Source organism: Hyla sarda, chromosome 5 (genome assembly GCF_029499605.1).
Source record: "Hyla sarda isolate aHylSar1 chromosome 5, aHylSar1.hap1, whole genome shotgun sequence".
Taxonomy (NCBI): Eukaryota; Metazoa; Chordata; class Amphibia; order Anura; family Hylidae; genus Hyla; species Hyla sarda.
This window is the reverse complement of record NC_079193.1, coordinates 267,534,000-267,557,898: the sequence shown is the minus strand read 5'-3', so window position 1 is coordinate 267,557,898 and position 23,899 is coordinate 267,534,000. Positions and strand designations below refer to the sequence as shown.

Genomic DNA, 23,899 nt, shown 5'->3' with positions numbered 1-23,899 from the left:
ATACTTCCAGTGTAGATGATTAAAGTAAACAACCATTAAATGAGAACATTCCCAATGGGGTGTATTCTTAACTAAAACATTAAATTAACAGAACTATCCTAACACGTCAATTTTTACTCTTCCCCTACAGCTGCTCACTACAGGGATTATTCTGGAATACACCACAACCCCCTGCGTGTCTCTCTAGTGGCCTCATTATATTTACTTGCATAATGTGAAAATTTTGAAATATTTGCGTATTTTATATCAGAATTATTGCACCACATTGCATACTGATAGTGTGTAATAGCAAAAACAAATAAAAGAATTGGGACTTTATAGAAACATCTGTTCACAATACTAAAATTATAAGAAAAATGGAGGCGGAGGGTCTCCTTACCTGCTGCTGGATGGGCACTCCAATTATGAAGCCTGGCTCAGCCAGGCTGTATCATTGGAGTGTAATTACACTGTATAATGCTATCCAATAAGCATAGCATTATACAATGAGTGCAATATAATGATTGCATAGAAAAGGGTAAAATAAAAAATAAAAAAATGTTTTAAATGATATAAAAGACCCTCCCTTAGTAAAAAAATAAAATCACCCTTCTTTTCCCATTGTACAAATAAAAACAATTTGTAATAAATATATTTCATATCGTCACATATAAAATTGTCTGAACTATTAAAATGTATTATTTATCCAGCATAAATGTAAAAAATGCCAAATGTCCAAAATGCAGATTTTTGGTCACATCATATATGAGAAAAAAAAAATAATAAAAATGAAGAAAAAAAAAAAAACGTTATAGGGATAAGGAGGACAATTTTAAGCGTGCTGATAGTTAAAAAAAAAAAAGTTTTTAAAGTAGTACAGAAATAATAAAAAAAACTATATAAATTGGGTAATTTTATTAATCACATTGATCTACAGAATGAGGAGAAAATGTCAGTTTTACCATGAAGTGCTCTTATTAAAAACAAAACGTTCTTAAAAGGCAAGGAGAAAAAGAAAACACAAAAAATTGAAAACTGGCTGTGGCCAAGGACGTTGTAACAGATGCTCCCAAAAATAAAGGAAAAATATTGTTTTGCATTGGCGCTGCTGATCCCATTGATCAGTGGCGCCCTGATAGGACTGGAGAAATTGCTGATGAGGCGGAGTGCACTAATAAGAACAGGACTGGGGCCTCCTCTAGACTGGGTAAGCATGATGCCTGATCCCTTAAAGGGCTAGCGGAGGTTGTCCCAGCCCTAGTGCCCCGTGATGCCGAGGCAAAACGGACTGAAAATTCATCATCATCATCATCTGCTGCTGCCGGTTTAACTGTTTCTTGTCCAGCCAGTATGAATGAGAAGGTAAATGGGGGTGCGGGGTGTATGACTGGGGAGAGGATGGAAGTATATGTTACCAGGGAAAACGTTTTTGGGGGAGGTGATGGTGTTGCTCTTGTTGGAGGTGATGGTGAGGGGGCTAGATATTTTTTTGTTGGGAACCATGTTATTGGGGTTGGTGCTAAGGTTGTTGTTTGGGTCGGTGGGGATCTTGTCATTGGGGTGGTGATATGCTTAGAGATAATGTTATTGGGGGTGGTGGTAATGTGACTGGGTATGAGGGTATTATAAAAAATAGTGGTGTAGGGTCTGGTCCGGTTGTCCCCCAGCAGTGACAGACCCTAGGAGTTATGCAAATGTCACTGCTGGGGGAAGTAGGATACTTTCCTCGTCTCCTGACTCTAGGGTCTGTTTATTTCAACGACGTCTCCTGGAAGCTCTGAAAAAGGGGGAAAGGTCGATCAATGTAGAAGGTAGCGCAGTTGATCTGTCATTCTGGATAGAGAGGCGTGGTCTCTCTGCCTTCGGAGAGGAAAGAGGGGGATACTGTGTGGTCCCTCCCAACAGCCGGGCAAGGTAGTAACCATCGGAATGTGGTTCGTCTTCGGTGGCAGGACCAAAGTGGTTGAGCTCTTGCTAAAGATGGGCTTCAAGGCAGTTGATATCTATGCCTTGATACATCCCTATGGTTCTCCTGAATTCGATATCAGTTTTGTTTGGCCAGAGGGGCTTGAGCTTTTCTGGTCGAACTATGAATTGGTAAAGAATGAGCCCGGCTGGCGAGACTTTGCTGTGCAGGCATTGTCTCATCAAAAAGAAATCAAGACAGCGACCTTTTTGACCCGTAACGAATCACTCTCTTATCACCTGGTTAGGATGGTATGGTGAGGTTATGGAGGTTCCCCAGAAGAACAGGGACAAGTTTGGCATCTGGTCAGGAGCCCCGACGTTTTTGGTAAAACTTAAGCGTTCAGGAAATACATTTTACCCATATTCCATCCTCTGCCTTTCTTGGTAGGGATCGTATCCAGATTTTCTACTGGGGTCAACCAAAGCTCTCTCACAGGTGTGGTGACCCCAAACACTTCAGTGCAAACTGTACGGTACAGAAATGTGCCTTGTGTGGGGTTGTAGGCCATCTTCCCGCATCTTGTGCAGAGATTGGGTGTCACCTGTGTGGAGACTTAGGTCACCTATTCAGTCGTTCTCCTCGTTCATTCGCTAATGTGGTCTTGGCCCCAGCGGATGAAGAGCCGGAATCTGCTGGGGAGGGGACTAGCAGAGGTGGGGGAACTGAGGGGTGAGTGAGGAACAGCAAGAAAAAGACACCAGCCCAACTAAGACGTCTTGATAAGTGCCAAAGGGATAGGGTGATGGGGAAAGCCCGGCTTACCGGGACGACCTATAATCCTGTCCCAGAGGCTAACCTTGCTGCTGAGACCCTGAGGATTGATGAGCTAGTAAGGAGGTCAGGAGGATCCAGCATGAGGAAGGTGCCATCTCCTCAGATAGCATGGAGGAGGATGATGAGGGATGGCAGAAGGAGACACGAAAGCGTAGTACAAGTAGAAAAAGGGGAGATTTAAGATCTTCTCCCACCCTATTGCAGGTGCCAAAGGAAGGCAAAACTGACTCCCCTCTGATTGGCCTTTCCAATTGATTCCGACCCCTCGGTAGAGATGTCGCGAATTGTTCACCGGCGAACAGTTCCCGGCGAATTTAGCATGTTTGCATCGCCGGCGAACATATGTGAAGTTCGATCCGCCCCCTATACTTTAACATTGCAGTAAACTTTGACCCTGGGAGTCAGAGTCAGCAGACACATTACAGCCAATCAGCAGCAGTCCCTCCCTTCCAGACCCTCCTACCTCTTGCACGGACGCCATTTTACCCTCATTCAGCATGCTGCAGTCTTAGGAAGTGGTAGGTCAGAGAAGCTGCTCCTGCTGTATAGGGAAAGCGATAGCTAGGTTGCTTCTAGGTGGTGTATTCAGGGTCCAGTTTACTTCTAAAGCACTAGTGTAACATCTGCTTTAAGGACAGCACCCAAAAAAGCCCTTTTTAGGGCTGAAAGAAATCAGTCCATGTGTCTTGCAACAGCTGGAGGCACCCTGTTTGGGAGGGAACCGCTGGTTAAAAGGGGCACTCCAGAATCAAATTTAAGTTCCTTCAAGCAACTAACTACTACAGTATTCAAAGGGCTGAAAGATATCAGTCCGTGTGTTTTGCAACAGCTGGAGGCACCCTGGTTGGGGACCACTGCTTAAAAGGGGAACTCCACTGGCAAGCTTTTTTGCTCATTGTCAGACCAGGGCAAATCACAATTGGTGTGACAGTTGTGCAAATAAAAAAAAAACCTTTTTTGGCTGTTAAATAAAACCAGTCGTCACTGTCCGTACAGTCACAGTTGCCAGTTTTTTTGCCTGCAGGGCAAATTGTGTCACCCTAGTGCAAATCACATTAGGTGTGACAGTTGTGCAAATAAAAAACAAAAAACAAAACCTTTTTTGGCTGTTAAATAAAACCAGTCATCACTGTCAGTTCACTTCACAGTTGCCAGTTTTTTTTGCCTGCAGGGCAAATTGTGTCACCCTAGTGCAAATCACATTTGGTGTGACACTTGTGCAAATTTAACCAAAAAATTACAGGCAGAGGAAGGCCACCCCACAGGGGCCATCGTGGTGCTGGGATTCCCTTTGGCCCTAGAATGGCCAGTGTTCAGAGACCACATACCCTGAACCCCCAAAGTTCTGAGGATGTTGACTGGCTATCACAAGACACCCAATCTACTACAGCTTCCGCTCGGAACCTTGACGCACCATCCTTCTCCTCCTCTAGCTTAGCTTCGGGCACCTCTAATGCTACCACTTGCCCGCCTGCCGCCACCACCAACACTAGCACCACAGCAGCTTTACTTGATCCGTCAGAGGAGTTATTTACACATCAGTTTGAAGACATGAGTGATACGGAACCATTATTGCCAGAGGATGTAGTTAACAGGGATATGTCTCAGCCAGGCAGAATTACACACATGGACGTACGGTGTGACGATGATGTACCCGCTGCTGCTTCCTTTCTTGAGGTGTCAGATAGCATTATAGAGTATTATATCCTGCATTATAGAGTCTTCTGGACTTTATGATAATTTAAACTTGAATTTTCAAGAGTACTAACCATTACACAAAGGAACGCTTGTTGCGTGTGATTTTTTAACTTAAATTTTCAAAAGTAAAATACAGAGAGGGAAGAACTCTGTTTCTTTATTTGATGAAAAATGTTATTTAGAAAATAATTTCTTTGTCTGTTTCTCCGTCCTGCATTATAGAGTCTTCTGGACTCTTGGATATGCTCTTGTTCTTATATTTCAGCCATGTGTACATGCCTAATTTTTCTGGCCTCTGGTGCTGCACTTTTTCTGCTGCTGCAATTTTTCTGGCCGCTGCTTTCATCTTGATTTGATGAAAAATTTTATTTTGAAAAGGATTTCTCTGTGATTTTCACCATCCTGCATCATAGAGTCTTCTGGACTTTCTGATAATTTAAACTTGAATTTTCCAGAGTACTAACCATTACACCAAGGAACGCTTGTTGAGCTTATTTAGGAAAGAATTTCTTTGTGTGTTTCTCCGTCCTGCATTATAGAGTCTTCTGGACTCTCGGATATGCGCTTGTTCTTATTTTTCAGCCATGTGTACATGCCTAATTTTTCTGGCCTCTGGTGCTGCACTTTTTAATGCTGCCGCAATTTTTCTGGGCGCTGCTACAGCTGCGGCTGCAACAATACCACATTTTTGAGCCATGTGTACATGCCTACATTTTCTGGTACTCTCTGCTGACATCTCTGTCCATTTTAGCAACCGTGCATATTAGATGTATGGTAAGGGTAGCATGGTGGCTCAGAGGTTAGCACTGCTGACTTGCAGCACTGGGGCCTTGGGTTCAAATCCCAACATCTGAGTTCTACAAGACCTTTAAGGACACTTTGGTTCCCCTCTTGACCAAGGTATTTAATGAGTGTCTATCCTCGGGCACTCTGCCGAAGTCAATGAGGAGGTCAGCACTGATCATCTTTTCAAAGGGTAAAGACCCATCCCTCATTGAGAATTGGCATCCCATAGCGCTTCTCAATACGGACAGAAATATTCTGGCTAAAGTGCTGTTTAATCGGCTGGTGGAGTTTGCACCCCGACTCCTTTCAGGGGCTCAGCATTGCTCTGTTCCGGGCCGCAGTACATTTAGTGCTGTGCTCAGTGTACGAGAGGCTGTAGAGCAGGGTATGGCTTGCCACTGGAAGGGGTACTTGCTGTCCTTGGATCAGGCAAAAGCATTTGATCGAGTTTACCATGAGTACCTCTGGTCTGTTCTTCTGAGATATGGCCTGCCGGGGGGTTTTGTTTATTGGCTTAAGACCTTGTATGTAGGGGCAGAGAGTTTCCCGCTTGTGAATGGTTGGATTGGCCGCTCTTTTGAGGTTGGGTCTGGCATCCGTCAGGGTTGTCCTTTGAGCCCGTTGCTGTACGTGTTTGCAGTTGATTCTTTCCTTAGGATAATGGATTGTGGACCTTTGGCGGGTGTGAGAATGGACCTGGCGGTGCTGGATTCGGCTCTGAGGGTGGTAGCATATGCTGATGATGTCACCGTGTTTGTCTCCTCACAAGAGGAAGGCCAATGGGTGATGTCAGAGGTAGACCTCTACCCGGAAGTATCTGGGTCCAAGATCAATCAGGATAAGTGTGAGAGTCTCTGGCTGGGAGTTGGAGATCCTGGTTTTGATCTCCCGGACGCCCTTCCAGAGCCCCAGGAATCAGCAAAAGTCCTCGGCATCGAATTTGGCCAAGGGGATTACCCCAAACAAAACTTGGACAGCAGGCTTAAGATCGCCGCTCAGAAGGTGGTCCAGTGGAAGGGTTGGTCATTGACCCTCTGGGAAAGGGTTAACCTGATCAAAACTTTCCTGCTCCCTTTGCTGTTATATCTGGGAAGTGTATGAATGTTGCCAGAACCTCTCTGGACCCGGGTCTACAGTGTGTTCTTTGAAATGTTATGGGGGAATAGACTGAACCTAGTGAAGAGGGAGGTTACTTTCTGTACGAGGAGACTAGGTGGGTTGTGTATGGTCAACCCCATGATATTCTTAGTGAACACCTTTCTTAAGACCAATATTGCAAACCTCTGGAAAGAGAGGGCTCCTCCGTGTGTATCCTCCTGTAGGGGATGGTTTTGGCCTTTCTTCCAGGAATGGGAGACAGGAGGGCAAGTGAAGGATCTTCACACCACACGGGGATCTCCCGGCTTATGCTACCCCGGTTCTGAAGGTTATTCGTCGGTGGGGTCTGGGGATGTGGGAGATTAGGACTCTCTGTCAAGGAAATTCCTTGACAAGAGAGTCCTGTCTTCTCATTTCCAGAGGCCATTGGCACTCAAGGATTGCCCAAGTCGGGATCTGGAGGTTGGTTTAGGGCTTTTGAATTCTATCAGGATCCCCTTGAAGTTTTGGGACTTGACTTGGCGGTTCTTCCGTGGGAAACTGTGTGTGAGGGACAATCTGAAGTGCAAGAGCTCTGAGGACCAGGGATGTCCCCGTGAAGAGTGTGGAAGCATGCTGGAAAGCATGGAGCATTTTTTGCTTCATTGTCCCTTTAACACAGAGGTTTACAACAGGGAGGGCTCTTCCATTGGTTGGCCTAGGCTGGCAGAATGGGCCTATGGGGCATTCAGAAACCTTGGAGGCTTGGACAGGTGCATTTATTCCTCGTTAGCTCAGTGGTCAGGTACTACACGTGGAACGCACAGTGTTTAGTGTCGATGCAGCGTAAAATCCTCCCTGTGGGTGAGGTGGTTAGGAACATACTGGGTGACCTGGTGAAGGTGCGTTCTCTGGAGAACGAGAGGCTGGGTGCTGGCAGGGCTTCTCTTCTGTGGAGGGGCTCTGCCTTTAAAGTGCCTTAGCCTGTTGTCTCCCCTGGTGGTGGGCTGATGCTGACATTATTCTTTTTGTTTTGTGCTGTAGGTATATGGTAATATAGGGCTTGTAGGCACTGAACTTGGGCTTTGTGTGGCTGCCTCATTGTTGTTTGTATAGTTTGTACTATTTTTGTATATATTTCTGTTTGAGTATTTATATATTTAGTGTTTGTATATATTAGCATATTATTTTCTTTCTATGAGCTGGTTTACTACATTGTGTTGGGGTTCAATTTAGGTTGGGTGTTGGGAAAAAGGGGGAGGGGGGCATCTTATCATGTACTGGAGGGCATGGGATGCGGGACCAGCTCAGGGCAAGAAAAAAAAAATTTTATTTTACGTTTATGGTGTTTGGAGGTTTGTGACACACATTAATAATTTATTTATGTGAGGTGAGAGAAATGAAACCTGGCCAGGGGTTTTAGTTTAATTTTTTGTATTAACCCCCTTAAGGACCCAGCCAATTTTCAGTGTAGGACCCGGCCATTTTTTGCACATCTGACCACTGTCACTTTAAGCATTAATAACTCTGGGATGCTTTTACCTTTCATTCTGATTCCGAGATTTTTTTTTCGTGATATATTATACTTTATGTTAGTGGTAAAATCTCTTGGTGAAAAATTCCCAAATATTATGAAGAAATTGGAAATTTAGCTTTTTTTTTAAACTTTGAAGTTCTCTGCTTATAAGGAAAATGAATATTCCAAATAAATGATATATTGATTCATATATACAATATGTCTACTTTATGTTTGCATCATAAAGTTGACATGTTTTTACTTTTGGAAGACATCAGAGGGCTTCAAAGTATAGCAGCAATTTTCCAATTTTTCACAACATTTTCAAAATCAAAATTTTTTTGAGACCAGTTCAACTTTGATGTGGATTGGAAGGGCCTTCTTATTAGAAATACCCTATAAATGACCCCATTATAAAATAAAATGATTTTTTTTTTCACTAAAATGCTAGTCTTCCTCCAAATTTTACATTTTTACAAGGGGTAATAGGAGAAAATGCCCCTAGCAATTTGTAACCCCATCTCTTCTGAGTATGGAAATACCCCATGTGGGGATGTCAAGTGCTCTGCTGGTGCACTACAATGCTCAGAAGAGAAGGAATCACATTTGGCTTTTGGAAAGCAAATTTTCCTGAACTGTTTTTGGTGGCATGTCGTATTTACGAAGCCCCTGTGGTGCCAGAACAGCAAAAAAAAACTACATGGCATACTATTTTGGAAACTACACCCCTCAAGGAACGTAACAAGGGGTAAGGTGAGCCTTAACACCCCACAGGTGTTTGACAACTTTTTGTTAAAGTTGGATGGGTAAATGAAAAAAAAAATGTTTTTACTAAAATGCATTTTTCCCCCTAAATTTTACATTTTTACAAGGGGTAATAGTAGAAAATGGCCAACAAAACTTTTTACCCCATTTCTTCTGAGTATGGAAATACCCCATGTGTGGACATCAAGTACTCTGCTGGCGAACTACAATGCTCAGAAGAGAAGGAGCGCCATTGAGCTTTTGGAGAGTGAATTTGTTTGGAATGGAAAGCAGGGGCCATGTGCGTTTACAAAGTCCCCCGTGGTGCCAGAACAGTGGACCCCCCCCCCACATGTGACCCCATTTTGGAAACTACACCCCTCACAGAATTTAATAAGGGGTGCAGTGAGTATTTACACGCCACTGGCGTTTGACAGATCTTTGGAACAGTGGGCTGTGCAAATGAAAAATTTAATTTTTCATTTTCACGGACCACTGTTCCAAAAATCTGTCAGACACCTGTGGGGCGTAAATGCTCACTGTACCCCTTATTACATTACATGAGGGGTGTAGTTTCCAAAATGGGATCACATGTGTGGGGGGGGTCCATTGTTCTGGCACCAGGGGGGCTTTGTAAACACACGTGGCCTTCAATTCCGGACAAATTTTCTCTTCAAAAGCCCAATGGCGCTCCTTCTCTTCTGAGCATTGTAGTTCGCCCGCAGAGCACTTTACATCCACATCTGGGGTATGTTTTTACTCAGAAGAAATGGGGTTACAAATTTTGGGGGTCTTTTTTCCTATTTTCCCTTGTGAAAATGAAAAATTTTGGGTAACACCGTGCGGCGGGGACCGGAATTCTCCATGACTTACGCGTACGCCCTGGGTCCTTAAGTATCAGGGTGTCATGACGTACGCGTACATCAAGGGTCCTTAAGGGGTTAAGGATTATAATTATTATTTGTTATTATTATTAAGTAGTGTTTAGTAGTTTACATTTGTGGGGTTGGTATTATAGTGGTGTGTGTGGTGAGAATGTGGCGGGAACAGGAAATACCTTGATGAACATTTAAGGACTTATATGGACTCATTACTTGTATATATTGTATGTTGTTTGTATTATTGTTATGGTGTTGTTTATAATTATTGTAATGTTTTATATTTTTAAATAAAAGATCTACAGGATATAACTCAGGATCAGTACAGGATAAGTAATGTAATGTATGTACACAGTGATGCCACCAGCAGAATAGTGAGTGCAGCTATGGAGCATAATACAGGATATAACTCAGGATCAGTACAGGACATTACTTATCCTATACTGATCATGAGTTATATCCTGTATTATACTCCAGAGCTGTACTCACTATTCTGCTGGTGGGGTCACTGTGTACATAATGTAATGTATGTACACAGTGACTCCATCAGCAGAATAGTGAGTACTGCTCTGGAGTATAATACAGGATATAACTCATGATCAGTATAGTATAAGTAATGTAATGTTTGTACACAGTGACCTCACCAGCAGAATAGTGAGTGCAGATGTATATACTGTATATCAGTGTCTTCCAACCAGGGTGCCTCCAGCATGCTGGGAGTTGTAGTTTTGCAACAGCTGGAGGCACTCTGGTTGGGAAACACTGATCTATACAGTGACTTCACAACACAGATTGCAGGACTCACAGGCACTCTCTTCTTTACTGGCTGCTCCGGATAACATGATATTTAGCTCCACCCCACAAGTCACATGATCGTGATATCACCATAGGTCCTCAAAGACATCACCCCCTCCAGCATTCAAAATGTCATAGAAGGTCCTGGTCGGTCAGTTATGTTGTGTGTGGAGATTGCTCCTTCTTTGTGACTGCCGACCAGGACCTGCCTGATGCAGGGGAAGATTTAGGATTTTAAATGATGGCAGCTGCGGGCCCCCACTGAGGAACGGGCCCTAGGGCTGTGCCCGACCTATCAATCCGCCCCTGATTTGGATGGTCAATTGCACAGTGGAGAGGGTCTGGTGCTGTTCTTCTACTTCTACCTTATGTTTATTCAACAGTCCTCATTGCACCTGAGGCTACTACTAATACCCCCTGAATTGTTCCAGTGCACCTCCTGCTCTAGAAGGAAAAAACTGTTTTTCTAGTACTACCTATAGAGAGTTACCTTTCAATGTCAACCCAATACCAAAGCACTGAAACATGACTAGGGTTATTAGTCTAACCAGAAGAGCATCTGTAGACAGCAGTTTTTCTTTTCTTTTTTAACTAAGAACGTGCTATATCACCCAACTTTCTAAAAAAGTGCAGTGGGCCCCATAAACAATTCCTTTTACCTCTGGGCCAGAAGGCTCTTGCAAGGGTCAGGGATTAATGCCCCCCCTTTGATGAAGTAAAAAGAGAGCTCATCTTTCTCCTGGTTTTGGCTGGAATACCACCCCAGTGATTATCAAAGACCACAAAATACTGTTTGGCCTCCCCATATGGAGAGTTGCAGGAGGGTGAGGACCCTGATGGCCACACACACCTCCCCCAGACCTTCCAGAGGGACTTAGAAAAAGGACAACTACATCCTGGTAAGATCTGTGAACACACATTGACATGGACTGTGAACACACAGAGACATGCAAATTAAATTACATAAATAAAGATGTGCACTGTGAAGATAGCCTGGGCATCTGGATCTATGAAAATTCCTTGCATGAGCTCAGCCAGGTGGGTAGGCTGTTTTTAGTGTTCTTGCTCCTGGTCAACAAAGAACAAAATACTGGTTGGCTAGATGAGATACCTTACGTAGATTTTGGAGATAGTGGTTTGATTGAAGAGATCCAGCTGAGGGTATGATCTCTTAGAGGCAATGCTCTATGGAAAAAATATGAAAATGAGCTTTCATTGAAATGTAATCAAATGTAATCCTAATACCTAAATATGACGTCTTGCAGATGTTTCATTTAAACTGTCCAACAATAGCAAAGTTGTATCACTAATAAGACAATGAATTAATAACAGGAAGCTGTGAGGCTCCTTCAGGATATTAATGAAAAGCTGAATGAAGCAGAATCACAATGTAAACAATCCCTCAAAGCTGAGTGGGAAGCATGTGAAGCTTGTCTTGATGGGTCTTGCATCAAATTCTTCATAAACAGCTGTTCCCAGCAGGATTTGGAGACATTTGTTGTTAAGGTAAGACCAATGTATGCTCCGCTTCACTAGCAGTTTAACTTTCCTCAAAAAAGAAAACTGCAACTGGTCGCATATTACTTGTCCATTAAAAGTATACAACTCTTATGTTTTATTCAGTCAAAATAAAATTATTATTTAGTAAAAAATGAATATTTTGTCCTACTACAAAATGACTGGTTATAAACATTAATATCCCATTATATTTTATACCCCTGATTTTTTTCTGGAAAATTAAGTATTTCTCACAGAAAAAGATTGCAGTAACACATGTTTTGCTATACATATGTTTATTCCCTTTGTGTGTATTGGAACTAAACCAAAAAAGGGAGGAAAAAAAGCTAATTGGATATAATGTCACATCAAACTTCAAAAATGGGCTCGACAAAATTATTAACACCCTTTCAAAATTGTGGAAAAATAAGATTGTTTCAAGCATGTGATGCTTCTTTAAACTCACCTGGGGCAAGTAACAGGTGTGAGCAATATAAAAAATCACACCTGAAAGCAGATAAAAAGGAGAGAAGTTCCCTTAGTCTTTGCATTGTGTGTCTGTGCCACACAAAGCATGGACAACAGAAAGAGGAGAGGAGAACTGTGAGGACTTGAGAACCAAAATTGTGAAAAATATGAACAATCTCAAAGTTACAATTCCATCTCCAGAGATCTAGATTTGCCTTTGTCCACAGTGCGCAACATTATCAAGAAGTTTACAACCCATGGCACTGTAGCTAATCTCACTGGGCGTGGACGGAAGACAAAAATTGATGAAAGGTGTCAACGCAGGATAGTCCGGATGTGGATAAGCAGCCCCAAATAAGTTCCAAAGATATTCAAGCTGTCCTGCAGGCTCAGGGAGCATCAATGTCAGCGTGAACTATCCGTCAACATTTAAATGAAATGAAACGCTATGGCAGGAGACCCAGGTGGACCCCACTGCTGACACAGAGACATAAAAAAGCAAGACTACATTTTGCCAATGAACTTGAGTAAGCCAAAATCCTTCTGGGAAAACGTCTTGTGGACAGATGAGACCAAGATAGAGCTTTTTGGTAAAGCACATCATTCTACTGTTTACCGAAAACAAAATGAGGCTTACAAAGAAAAGAACACAGTACCTACAGTGAAATATGGCGGAGGTTCAATGATGTTTTGGGGCTGTTTTGCTGCCTCTGGCACTGGGTGCCTTGAATGTGTGCAAGGCATCATGAAATCTGAGGATTACCAACAGATTTTGGGTCGCACTGTACAGCCCATTGTCAGAAAGCTGGGTTTGCATCCAAGATTTAGGGTCTTCCAGCAGGACAATGGGGGAGATTTATCAAAACCTGTGCAGAGGAAAAGTTGCCCAGTTGCCCATAGCAACCAAACAGATTGCTTCTTTCATTTTGCAGAGGCCTTGTTAAAAATGAAAGAAGCGATCTGATTGGTTGCTATGGGCAACTGGGCAACTTTTCCTCTGCACAGGTTTTGATAAATCTCCCCCAATGACCCCAAACATATGTCAAAAAGCCCCCAGAAATGGATGGCAACAAAGCGTGGAGAGTTCTGAAGTGGCCAGCAATGAGTCCAGATCTAAATCTCATTGAACACCTGTGGAGAGATCTTAAAATTGCTGTTGGGAAAAGGCGTCTTCCAATAAGAGAGACCTGAAGCAGTTTGCAAAGGAAGAATGGTCCAACATTCTGGCTGAGAGGTGTTAGGCTAAGATTCCACTTGTTTTTTTCCCAGTGTTTTTTTTCATGGGCAAAAATGACAGATAAAAACGCCAGTGCAATTTCCTGCATCTGGCGTTTTTGCATTTGAGTTGAAATTGCATTTGTGGCCCCTTTGGTGTTTTTTTTTTTTAAATGTGTTGGGTACCAAAAAATAAAAAATAAAAAAAAGGATGCAGTAAGGATGGGAAAAAATGTAATAATTTAAAGCTAAATGTTGTTAAATACAATTTTTTCCAGCACTACTGTATCTTTTTTTTATAATTTTTTTTTTAATGGTACCTTACAAAATGTTATGTAAAAAAGGTCTCTCTTTTTTGGATCGCTGAAGTCTGAAAAAGAATAAAAATCGCCGGCAAAAATGCCAAGGTTAAAACCCACATGTCGTTTTTCTTGGCGTTTTTTACTACCAAAGACTTCTATGGGAGAAAAACGCCACGATTTCAGGGGAAAAAACGCCATAGGCTCAACATGCTGCGCTTTTGCAAAACCACCAAGGAGCTGAAAAACGCCAAAAGGATGAAAAAAACGCCAAAAAAAGTCAAGTGGAAAAAGAGTTTTGCGATTTCTCATTGCTTTATAGCTAACATCTGGCCACAGCATTTTTTTGCCGAAAAACCGCCATGTGGCAGAATTGGGATTATTCTTGGCGTTTCTCCCCCCCCCAAAAAAACAAGTGGAATTCCAGCCTAAGAAGCTTCTTGAGGGTTATAGGAAGAGACTGATGACCGTTATTTTTTCCAAAGGGTGTGCAACCAAATATTAAGTTAAGGGTGCCAATAATTTTGTACAGCCCATTTTTGGAGTTTGGTGTGACATTATGTCCAATTTTGCTTTATTTCTCCTCCCTTTTTTGGTTTAGTTCCAGAACACACAAAGGGAATAAACGGGCATGTGTGCAGCATAACATGTGTTACTGCAATCCTTTTCTTGAAAAATTTCAGGGGTGCCAACATTAACGGCCATGACTGTGTACTCTAAGACTGGGACACAAAACGGGTTGTTTTGTTATACCTATTTACGGCCATTTTTTTTCTTTTTCTATTTCATTTTACACTGTGGGAACCCAGACTAAAATGTTGTTTAGATTGCCAAATGCTATAAAATTTGTCAAAAAAGAGAAAGGGTTACCAAAAAACTAAAAGGCTAGGTTTCCACACAGTTTTTTTCTGTGATTTTTTTTTTTTTATACAAACTGACACTGCAGTTTGTAAGCCAAAGTAAGAAGTGGCTCCCGTAGGAAGGTGAAATGTAAGTCCGTCCTTTATATTTCCCATTCCTTTTGAATACACTTTTGGCTTTAGCTCAAAAACTGCAGTGGTAGATATCCAAAAAACATCTGAATAAAACCTGTGTGGAAACCTAGCCAAACTTTAGGGACCTTCTGGAAGAAGCTAGAACTTAAAGGGGTACTGGGGACCCCCTTGATCTTGCACACGGCACCCCGTTTGTAATCAGTCCCTGGAGCGTATTCGCGTGTGATGTCACGCCTCCGCTCCCATGTGGCCTCACGCTCTGCCCCTCAATGCAAGTCTATCACTTGCTGTCACGCCCCCTCCCCTAGGCTTGCATTGAGGGGCGGAGCGTGACATCACACGGGGGCGGAGGCGTGACGTCACACGCCGCCGGCCCTGTGGTCGCCAGTAATGAGATAGCTGTCACGCCCCCTCCCATAGACTTGCATTGAGGGGCGGAGCGTGAGGTCACACGGGGGCAGAGGCATGACATCACATGCTGCCGGCCCCATGATCGACAGTAATCAGACCCGAAGCGAACACGCTCCGGGGAATGATTACAAACGGGGTGCCACGTGCAAGATCACGGGGGACCCCAGCGACAGGACTCCCGCGATCAGGCATCTTATCCCCTAACCTTTGGATGGGGGATAAGATGTCTAAGTACCGGAGAACCTCTTTAATTTTAGGCAAGCCTCTCTTCAGAAGAAAGTCAGAAGGCAGTTAGGTGTACTGTTCACTGACTAGTCATATGAGCAAACCTTTATTTCAAAATGGGGTGTGAATGCTGTGCTCAAGGGGGGAGATTTATCAAAGGATTTAGACTGGTTTTTCTTGTCTAAATTTGTCGCACAGAAAGTCGCAGTCTAAATCTGTGCGACTTTTCTGCGACTTTTGCTCTAGAGGATTTTTAGAACATGGTGCATGCAAGTCTATTTTAGACTGAAATGCATTGAAAAATGCATTGGTGCTGAATTTATCAAAAGCGACTTTTCAGCGACAAGTCGCATAGGCTGAAAGTACGCCGGAATGTCAGACCATGTTGGAGCAGGTTTAAATATAGACTAAAGCATAGATCATGCAGTCTGTGCACAGAATTTATCAAGAGCCGTGTGCCATTTGATAAATTAGGCGCACAATAGACCGGCCTAACACTCTGTAGTTTGGTCTATATTGATGCAGGACATAGACAACTTTGATAAATATCCCCCAAGGGGTATGAACTTTATAACCACACCTACCCTAAATATGGTTCATGCCCCTTAAGCCTCCTAATCACTCTGCCTGAGCTAAGCTTTCACAACTTATTTTGCAATGAAGCTCCCACCCATCTTACAATTTAGTAAAAAGTACTATAGATAACTAAATAGTAAAACCCCTATATGCTGGGTTAAGGGGGTAGGGGTGGATAACCAGAAACTAAAAACACAGTTGTGATTAAGGCACCCAAGGCTACAAGGGGATATAGAATACATGTTTATTTTCTACTGTACTGTTTATTTTCTAACTGTACTGTTTATTTTCTAACTGTACTCAAAATGTCATACACGTGTTTTCAAAATTTTTATCTAATTGTTCATTTCCATACAGCTGCAACTGATGGCACCATGGGCACAGTTTTCTTTTATCTCAGCTGCAAGACAATTAATTACTTCTAGGTTTTCTGTCATGACCGGCTGCAGGGACAGGGAGAGTGAGCCCTAAAATGACCCTAAAAACATTCTCCCTGCCTACTTGCCCATCCATCCTAAATGATGGATGACAACTTGGAACCAGTCCCTCCCTGTGCTACAGTGCAGTGGCGTAACAACAAATAAATACATACATAGTCGGTCACATGACAAATACATAAACAGAAAAATGACCAGACAAGATAAACCAGACAGGATACAATTACTAGCAGGGCAGAATGTAAACAGGCAAACTGATCGGGAACATAGGACACTGTTCAAACAGATACAAGTACAAAGGACAATGATCAGATCAACCAAACAGGATATAAATATAGAACACTGTTCACACTGGGACACAAAATAAACAAAGTAGACACCCCACTTCAAAAAGGAGTAGCCAATATAATAAAGCCAAATAGACTACTGGCAAGCGGGCATACTCCACCGTGTGAACAGGATACTGACCCAGTAGGAAACAAAAATATAATACATGAAACTTTATAAAAACGGATACAAGAAAACCAAACTCTATAACGGAGAGGAACTCTGGTCAGGATACTGGACAAGATATATTTCAAGATACAAGACAGGATAAATTCAAAACCAACCTCCACTAAGAGGAGAAATGCAGGACAGGATTCTCAGTGTGAACACAGACCAAACACGTCAGAACAGACAAATTAATCCTAAAACCGACTAATGTAACAAGACTAAAAACTACAATGAGCATGCTATTTAACCATGGCTAAAACCCAGATAAATATCACAAGATAAATACAAAGATAAATGCTCAAGCAGAAATAGTAGCATTAGGGTACGTTCACACTATGGAATTCCCGTGGAATTCCCCGGGCAAAATTCTGCGGTGTGAACTTAACATTAGTGTGAATGGGTCTCCACAAGACCCGTTCACACTGCGGAATTCCGCCGCCGAAATTGTTCAGCGCAAAGAAAGAACATGTTCATTCTTTGAGTGGATTCCGCGAGCACTGCATAGCCATCAATGGTGACTGCTCAGTGCCCCACGGCCCTAGTGCCAAAGTATTTTCAGCGGCGGCCATCAGACTGAATCTCCGCTCGCTGAATTCAGCAAGCGGAGATTCCGCAGTGTAAACACAACCTTATAAAACAAACAGACAAAGAGTATTGCACTAAGAACTTCATAGCAGCATGTATGCACAGACAGATATCATAGTAGCAACAGGTCAATCACTAGCAACTAGAATACAGACTGAGCTGGAGTTATATAGCTACACCTGCCTAGCATATGGGTGAAAGGCTTAACTCTTCCACGCTTGGAAGAAAAGCACAGAAACAGATAATGAATGAAAAACAAGGTCTGAACAGGGCCTAAAATGGGAAAATGCAAAAACAAATAAACAAACATTACATTTGCATAGTTTTTTTTATGGGGCTCTTACACCTAGTAAAGATATTTGAAGAACTTCTTGACCATCAGTGTGTTTATCTTTTTAGTGGTCTTTTTCCATAGAACCTGTCACATGCATTGTTAGTAGTAAGGGCACTGCCCAAACTTTATGCCCAGTCTGATTTTGTGATTTTACAAAATCATAAATTTACAAAGGACATTTGAAATATGAATAAATAAAATCTCACTGCAACAACACAGCCATACTGTTGGGAATTACACACATATATCAATACATATGTATGTATTTAGTTGTGAAATAATACAAATACAACATTTTATTGAGCATCTCTAATCATATTTTTGTTTAAAACAGGAATTATCTAAAGAGCCATCACCAATGAGTCTAATATCTGGAAGCACTGAAGAAGAATATAAAAGTAAACACTACATGGCTGCTCAGCTCAGCAAGAAAGAGAGCCTGTTCAGTCAGCTGATGTCAGAGGCCCGGACCCTATTTAATCAAAGCATTGCATTTTTTAAAAACTTCCATAATGGGTTTAATGAATCATTTCCGATTTTTTTTCTTTCCGATTTCAATACGTTAAATGTCAGCACACCTTACAAGGATCCTGTAATCATTTCAGATTATTTTGAACACTGGGATTTCTCAGGCTTGCTTCAAAGTGTATATGAATTTGGACAGTCAGTTTTTGAAATGATGACAGATGTTTTTGTCACGATGTACAAAAAGTTTAGTGGTGATCTCAAAGATGGCTACTTACCACTTCAAGGTAAGTTCTATTAAGTTAGATTGCACATTAATACATACATCAAAGTTTGTAAATAAAATGACATGTAAATATAAAGTTAAAGCGCTATTGCCACTAGGAATTACCTTGTAAAACTATGTCCAGTAAAAGCTGTTGCCTGCATGGTGCTAAAAACATTTTTGTCCGGATTCAGCAACAGTTGCATATATGTGGCCAGAGGTCTGCAATGCCTCCAAGCCACCAGGCCGATCTCCTTTACTTCAGCGCTGGGACCGCTGTGGGATTGACCTGTGTAACAATCACACAGCGGGGTCCCATTGCTGAAGTAAAGGACAGAGGTGTGGGGACCCAGAGGCATTGTGGACCCTTGACCACATCTATCCGACTGTTGGACAAAAGTGTTTTTTTAAACATCATAAAGGCACAGATAAAGCAACCAAAGGTATGCCTGCATTACACAACTAAACAGCTTTTACACACTGGGCATAGTTTTAGGAGGTAATTACTTGTGACAGTTGCGCTTTAATATATGTATTTTAATATACCGGTAATGTATTTAGCCATTTATCTTTATTCTTTTACTGTAAAAAAAATGGTATATAACAACTGCTTTTTCAGCTGCTGTGGTGGTTATCATTGAGCTACCCGATACTTGTGAATGGCGGCAAAAAAATTTACAAACCACATGATGCCCATAACAACCAATCAGATCGCTTCTTTCATTTTTAAAAGGCCATTGATCTGATTGGTTGCTCCGGGGACTGATTCTAACGGGGTGCGGCGTGCAAGATCACGCAGGTCCCAAGTGGCGGGACCCCCGCGATCAGGCATCTTATCCCCTATCCTTTGGATAGAGGATAAAATGTCTAAAAGCCGGAGTACCCCTTTAAGGCCCTACATTTATATTTATTTTCCACAGAACCCCCTTACAAAACTTGGACATATTTGGATCAAGAAAATGTTAACAATTAGTTTTTGCAAAACAATTTAACAACTTTTATATAGTGACTTTACATGTTCTCTAAATGCTATGAACATGTGTTGTAGAGTCGCCAGTTCATCTCCGTTCCATGCCAAGCAAAATATTGTGCAATGAACTTCAAAATGCTTCAGAATGCCTGCTGTTTCAGAAGACATGTCAGCAATGCTACGAATCTGTGATGAAAGGTATAGTAATTTATTAATGTTTATTAATGTTCTAGTGCAATTTTTTTCTTAGCCAGTTCCAAATTGGTCTACAAAGGAGGAATTAGAGCTCATAAATCAGAGCTAGACAGCTGTACTAGAAAGTAGAATTAAACTGGAAGAAAGTGAGATTTTAAACTAAAACTAAGCTCAGTAAATGCTGTCTCCAAACACTGGCTTGTAAAAGGAGTACCTATCAAAGTAGCTTAGCTGAGAGATGTGTCCTTTCTGTTTTGCTTGGCTCTGCTCAGAAACAAAGTTATTGGTGTATTGATTCATAGAAATTCAGAAATGAAGAGGCACAATGCTCAGTTAGTGCCCTTTAAAGAAACACCAAAGACTTTGTTGATAGAACAAATTACATGTCTTCACACAACAATGGCACAATACACTTAATGGTTTCGGTCCACACTGAGAGGCACAACAAGTTTGATGGGTATCATATACAATAGGCGGCATGAATTAGCTTGATGGTTGGTCGTCCCCTTTGATGGATCAATAAGCTTGCACGTAGTAAAATTGAAACATAACAACTTTGCAGCATGATAGCCTGAGTAATGTGATGTATAGCCGAGAGAAAGTATCAGATAACATGTGACATCTCGAACCCCCCCCCTTAGGAAGATACATTATATGTATTAATTGTCACATTTTGGCACTCATGAGAGAGAAAAAAAGTAAATGTACATTAAAATATCCCATTTTACGAGCCATCAGGTAGCTGTAAAGTTCTGAGAGAACTTTTCAGGGTCTTGAAATTATACCATGTTGTAGACTGGATGGGCGAACAATATCATCAATCTCAAAATGAGTCATGATAAAAGTGTGCCACTTTATGAAAAATCTCTCTAATCCTGGGCCTCTGGGCCTCTCTATGCCAAGCCTATCCACTACTAGAAACAGTTTCAATTGAGACACCAGAATGGTCAATTATGGGGCATCTAGTCATTGTGTAAAAAGACAGTGTAACGCCGCCAGTAGTACCACATGAACAAATTGGGGTACCCTTAGGGTTTAGGGCTTAAGCGAGTATTGGACTTTCCAGTGGTTCTGAATGTATTTTGTCACTGACTGCCAAATTGGTGACCGTGTGGAAGCCTTCACAGACCCCATGATAGAGATTTGTGATCCTACATTTGGGACAGTGCTTTATCCTATTCGGGAAGATTGGGAAAGGAAGAATATTAATGCCATACAATACTGTGTGAGCCATATCAGAGTCGTCTGTCCATAAAGTGCATGCCATTTTAAAGTGCACATCATTTTTCTGAAAATTGAACACATAATTGGAGGTACACTTCAAAAACAGCACGTTTGTCCTCCTTTACATATATGTATGTGGTACACATCCTTTATCCCTGCCCGTACTCGGATCACTGAGAGAGAGCCTGGAATGTCCATCCGCCACAGTGCTGTGCCTGCTGTAGTATAATTGGAAATAGCTGGGGATTGCCTGCTGTTCAGTGTCTTTTCTGACTCTCTCTCTGCCTCTGACAGGAGAGGTAAAGCACTATGGTGGATGGACTTTTCCAGCTCTCTGGTGCAAGCAAGGGCGGAGACGATGGAGGTGCAGTTGCACATCCATGGTGCTGTCGGCTTGGGGGCACACCAGTTAAAAAACGTTGCTTTAAAAAAACACTGCTTTAAATCATATCTCTAAATGATGTGCAGAAGGAAGCTCAGTGTGACACATTCCCCTTAAGATCTACACCTTGAGGGTACGTTTGCATGCTAGTTACTAGCAACGGGTTTCCCGCTGCGGGAAACACGCTGCGAGTTACGCTACCATTCATTTGAATGGGATTGCGGGCTGTCTGTGGACCCATTTAAATCATTGGTAATGTAACTCGCAGCGGGATTCCCACAGTGGGCAACCCGCTGCTAGTAATAGCATGTGAACGCACCCTTAGAGGTCTGACGCTCCTGCATTGACAAAAGTAACAAATAGATCCTTAACCTAGATTTCATAATGCTTGGCTAATTGAGAAAACCTACTACCGTACTTCCTCTCTTAGAAATGGCACAGATGCTTATTTTAACATAGTTTTATAGCATGTTTATTAAATGTAAAATGTAAAAACACACTTATCTATGCTTCCTCCGATACTTTCAAGACTGCGCTGATGTGATAGAGCTGCATTTTAAGTCTGAAGCAGCCTTCAAGTTGGTTAATGTATCACAAGAGCAATATGAAGATATAGCACGGCTTATGCAGCAGCACACTGATGAAATGTTTAACTTAGTGAGTCAAATGAAAGACGAATATGGATGGGTCACTGAACACAACAATGTAACTTCTGGCTCAGACACCATCTTCAGCATAGAAAGGGTAAGACATACAAAATATATATAATGATTACAGATAAGAAAAATGGCAATTTAGTAATTTACTAATACAATGTAAAATAGTTTGGCACATTTGACTGCTGAGCCCCCTTTGTAAAAGGACCTAAAGAATGCCTTATTTGACCCTTAAAGTTGGTATTTCACCTACTTTTCTATAACTGCTCCCCGCTGTTACCTAAACCTTAACATCACTATGTCACAGATCTCTAAATAACAGATCTCTTTTTAAAAACGTGAATTAATCATTTTAAAAGCATAATGCCAAAATCTGAAGGCATGTGCGGGAACAGTGTGAAGAAAGAGATGGTCCATATTACCCACCTATCCTGCTTAGGCTAGCAATGAGCATTAAACTGGGTCCGCTATGCCACAGTAAAATAGTACCTCTAGTCTTCACTATCTTCATGGATAGTACATGCTTAAAATATTACTTCATTAAGCTCCTTTTGCTGGCCTTTGTCTTGTAGGCTTTTCTATATTGTTGGTGAATCTGATGATATACAGACATACGGTATTCTTTTCTCCTTTTCAGGTGTCACTCAGCCCAAACAAAGACACAATTGTGGAAGCAAGAATATTTTCATCCAATACTTTCATAATAAGGGTCCCGGCAAATACTGAAGTTGATAATCCTCAGTTTATACAATACATTGTGGATAAAGCATTAGAACATCATAAAAACAATTTTTAAAAACAACAGACCTTGCTTACTAAATGGTCACAAAAACATTATAAGATGCTCATTTGAAAGATTTGGAATTAAATAGTAAAATGTGGGTAACTGTGCAGGTCAAAGTGATATTTCTGGCCAAACGAAAGCCTTTCTATGACCCAAATGTGCTGATCCTCCCTCTTAAAGCTGTGTAGTAATGTGCTGTTTTCTTCCTCCGAGTTGACCCTACTGCTCTGCAGCCTTTGCTTGCTCCCCTCCCTTTCAAGGCCAGCACATCACACATTTAAGGCTGGGTTCACACCACGTTTTCTTAAATACGGTTTCCGTATACGGTTTTGAGGAGGGGGGCGGGGCTTAATCGCGGCGCCCGCACTCAGCCGTATTCGGGAACCGTATTTAATGCAAGTCTATGAGCCGACCGGAGTGAACCGCAGCCTCCGGTCGGCTTCGTTTTCGGCCGTATGCGGTTTCCCGACCGCAGGCAAAAACGTGGTCGACCACGTTTTTGCCTGCGGTCGGGAAACCGCATACGGCCGAAAACGAAGCCGACCGGAGGCTGCGGTTCACTCCGGTCGGCTCATAGACTTGCATTAAATACGGTTCCCGAATACGGCTGAGTGTGGGCGCCGCGATTAAGCCCCGCCCCCTCCTCAAAACCGTATACGGGAACCGTATTTAAGAAATCGTGGTGTGAACCCAGCCTTACTCAGGAGGCTGAGGTTGAATATACCTGTGTCACTTAAAGGGGTATTCTGGCTTTATATATCTTATCGCGATGTATGATCGCAGAGGTCCCGCCGCTGGAGACCCCCGTGATCTCGATGCAGCCCCCGGCATTCTTTGCCGGGCGCTGCTTCCAAGACGGGGAAGAGATGCCACGCCACTTGGGGACGTCACACCCCTCCCCCTCCAATCATGTCTATGGACGGCCTTCACGCCCCAATCCCATAGACATGAATGGAGGGGGTGTGGCGTGACGTCACCAGGGGGCGTGGCATCATGTCCCCGTCTCGGAGGCAGCGCCCGGCAAAGAATGTCGGGGGCTGCACCGATATCCCGGGGGAAGAGATGCCGCGCCACCTGGGGACGTCACGCCCCTCCCCCTCCAATCATGTCTATGGACGGCCTTCACGCCGCAATCCCATAGACATGAATGGAGGGGGTGTGGCGTGACATCACCGGGGGGCGTGGCATCACGTCCCCGTCTCGGA

At 42.5% G+C, this 23,899-nt stretch overlaps 1 protein-coding gene across 1 annotated transcript in view; it reads left to right on the top strand.

Annotated features, from left to right (window-relative positions):
- CLUL1 (clusterin like 1) overlaps positions 1–22,759 on the top strand; it is a 36,188-nt gene extending 13,429 nt beyond the window's left edge. The window contains exons 3-7 of the mRNA XM_056518520.1: positions 11,549–11,722; positions 18,088–18,505; positions 19,532–19,651; positions 21,784–21,998; positions 22,548–22,759. Coding sequence (XP_056374495.1) covers positions 11,549–11,722; positions 18,088–18,505; positions 19,532–19,651; positions 21,784–21,998; positions 22,548–22,706 — 1,086 coding nt within the window. The 3' untranslated portion in view covers positions 22,707–22,759. The remainder of the gene's footprint in view (positions 1–11,548; positions 11,723–18,087; positions 18,506–19,531; positions 19,652–21,783; positions 21,999–22,547) is intronic.
- Positions 22,760–23,899: the final 1,140 nt, after the last annotated feature.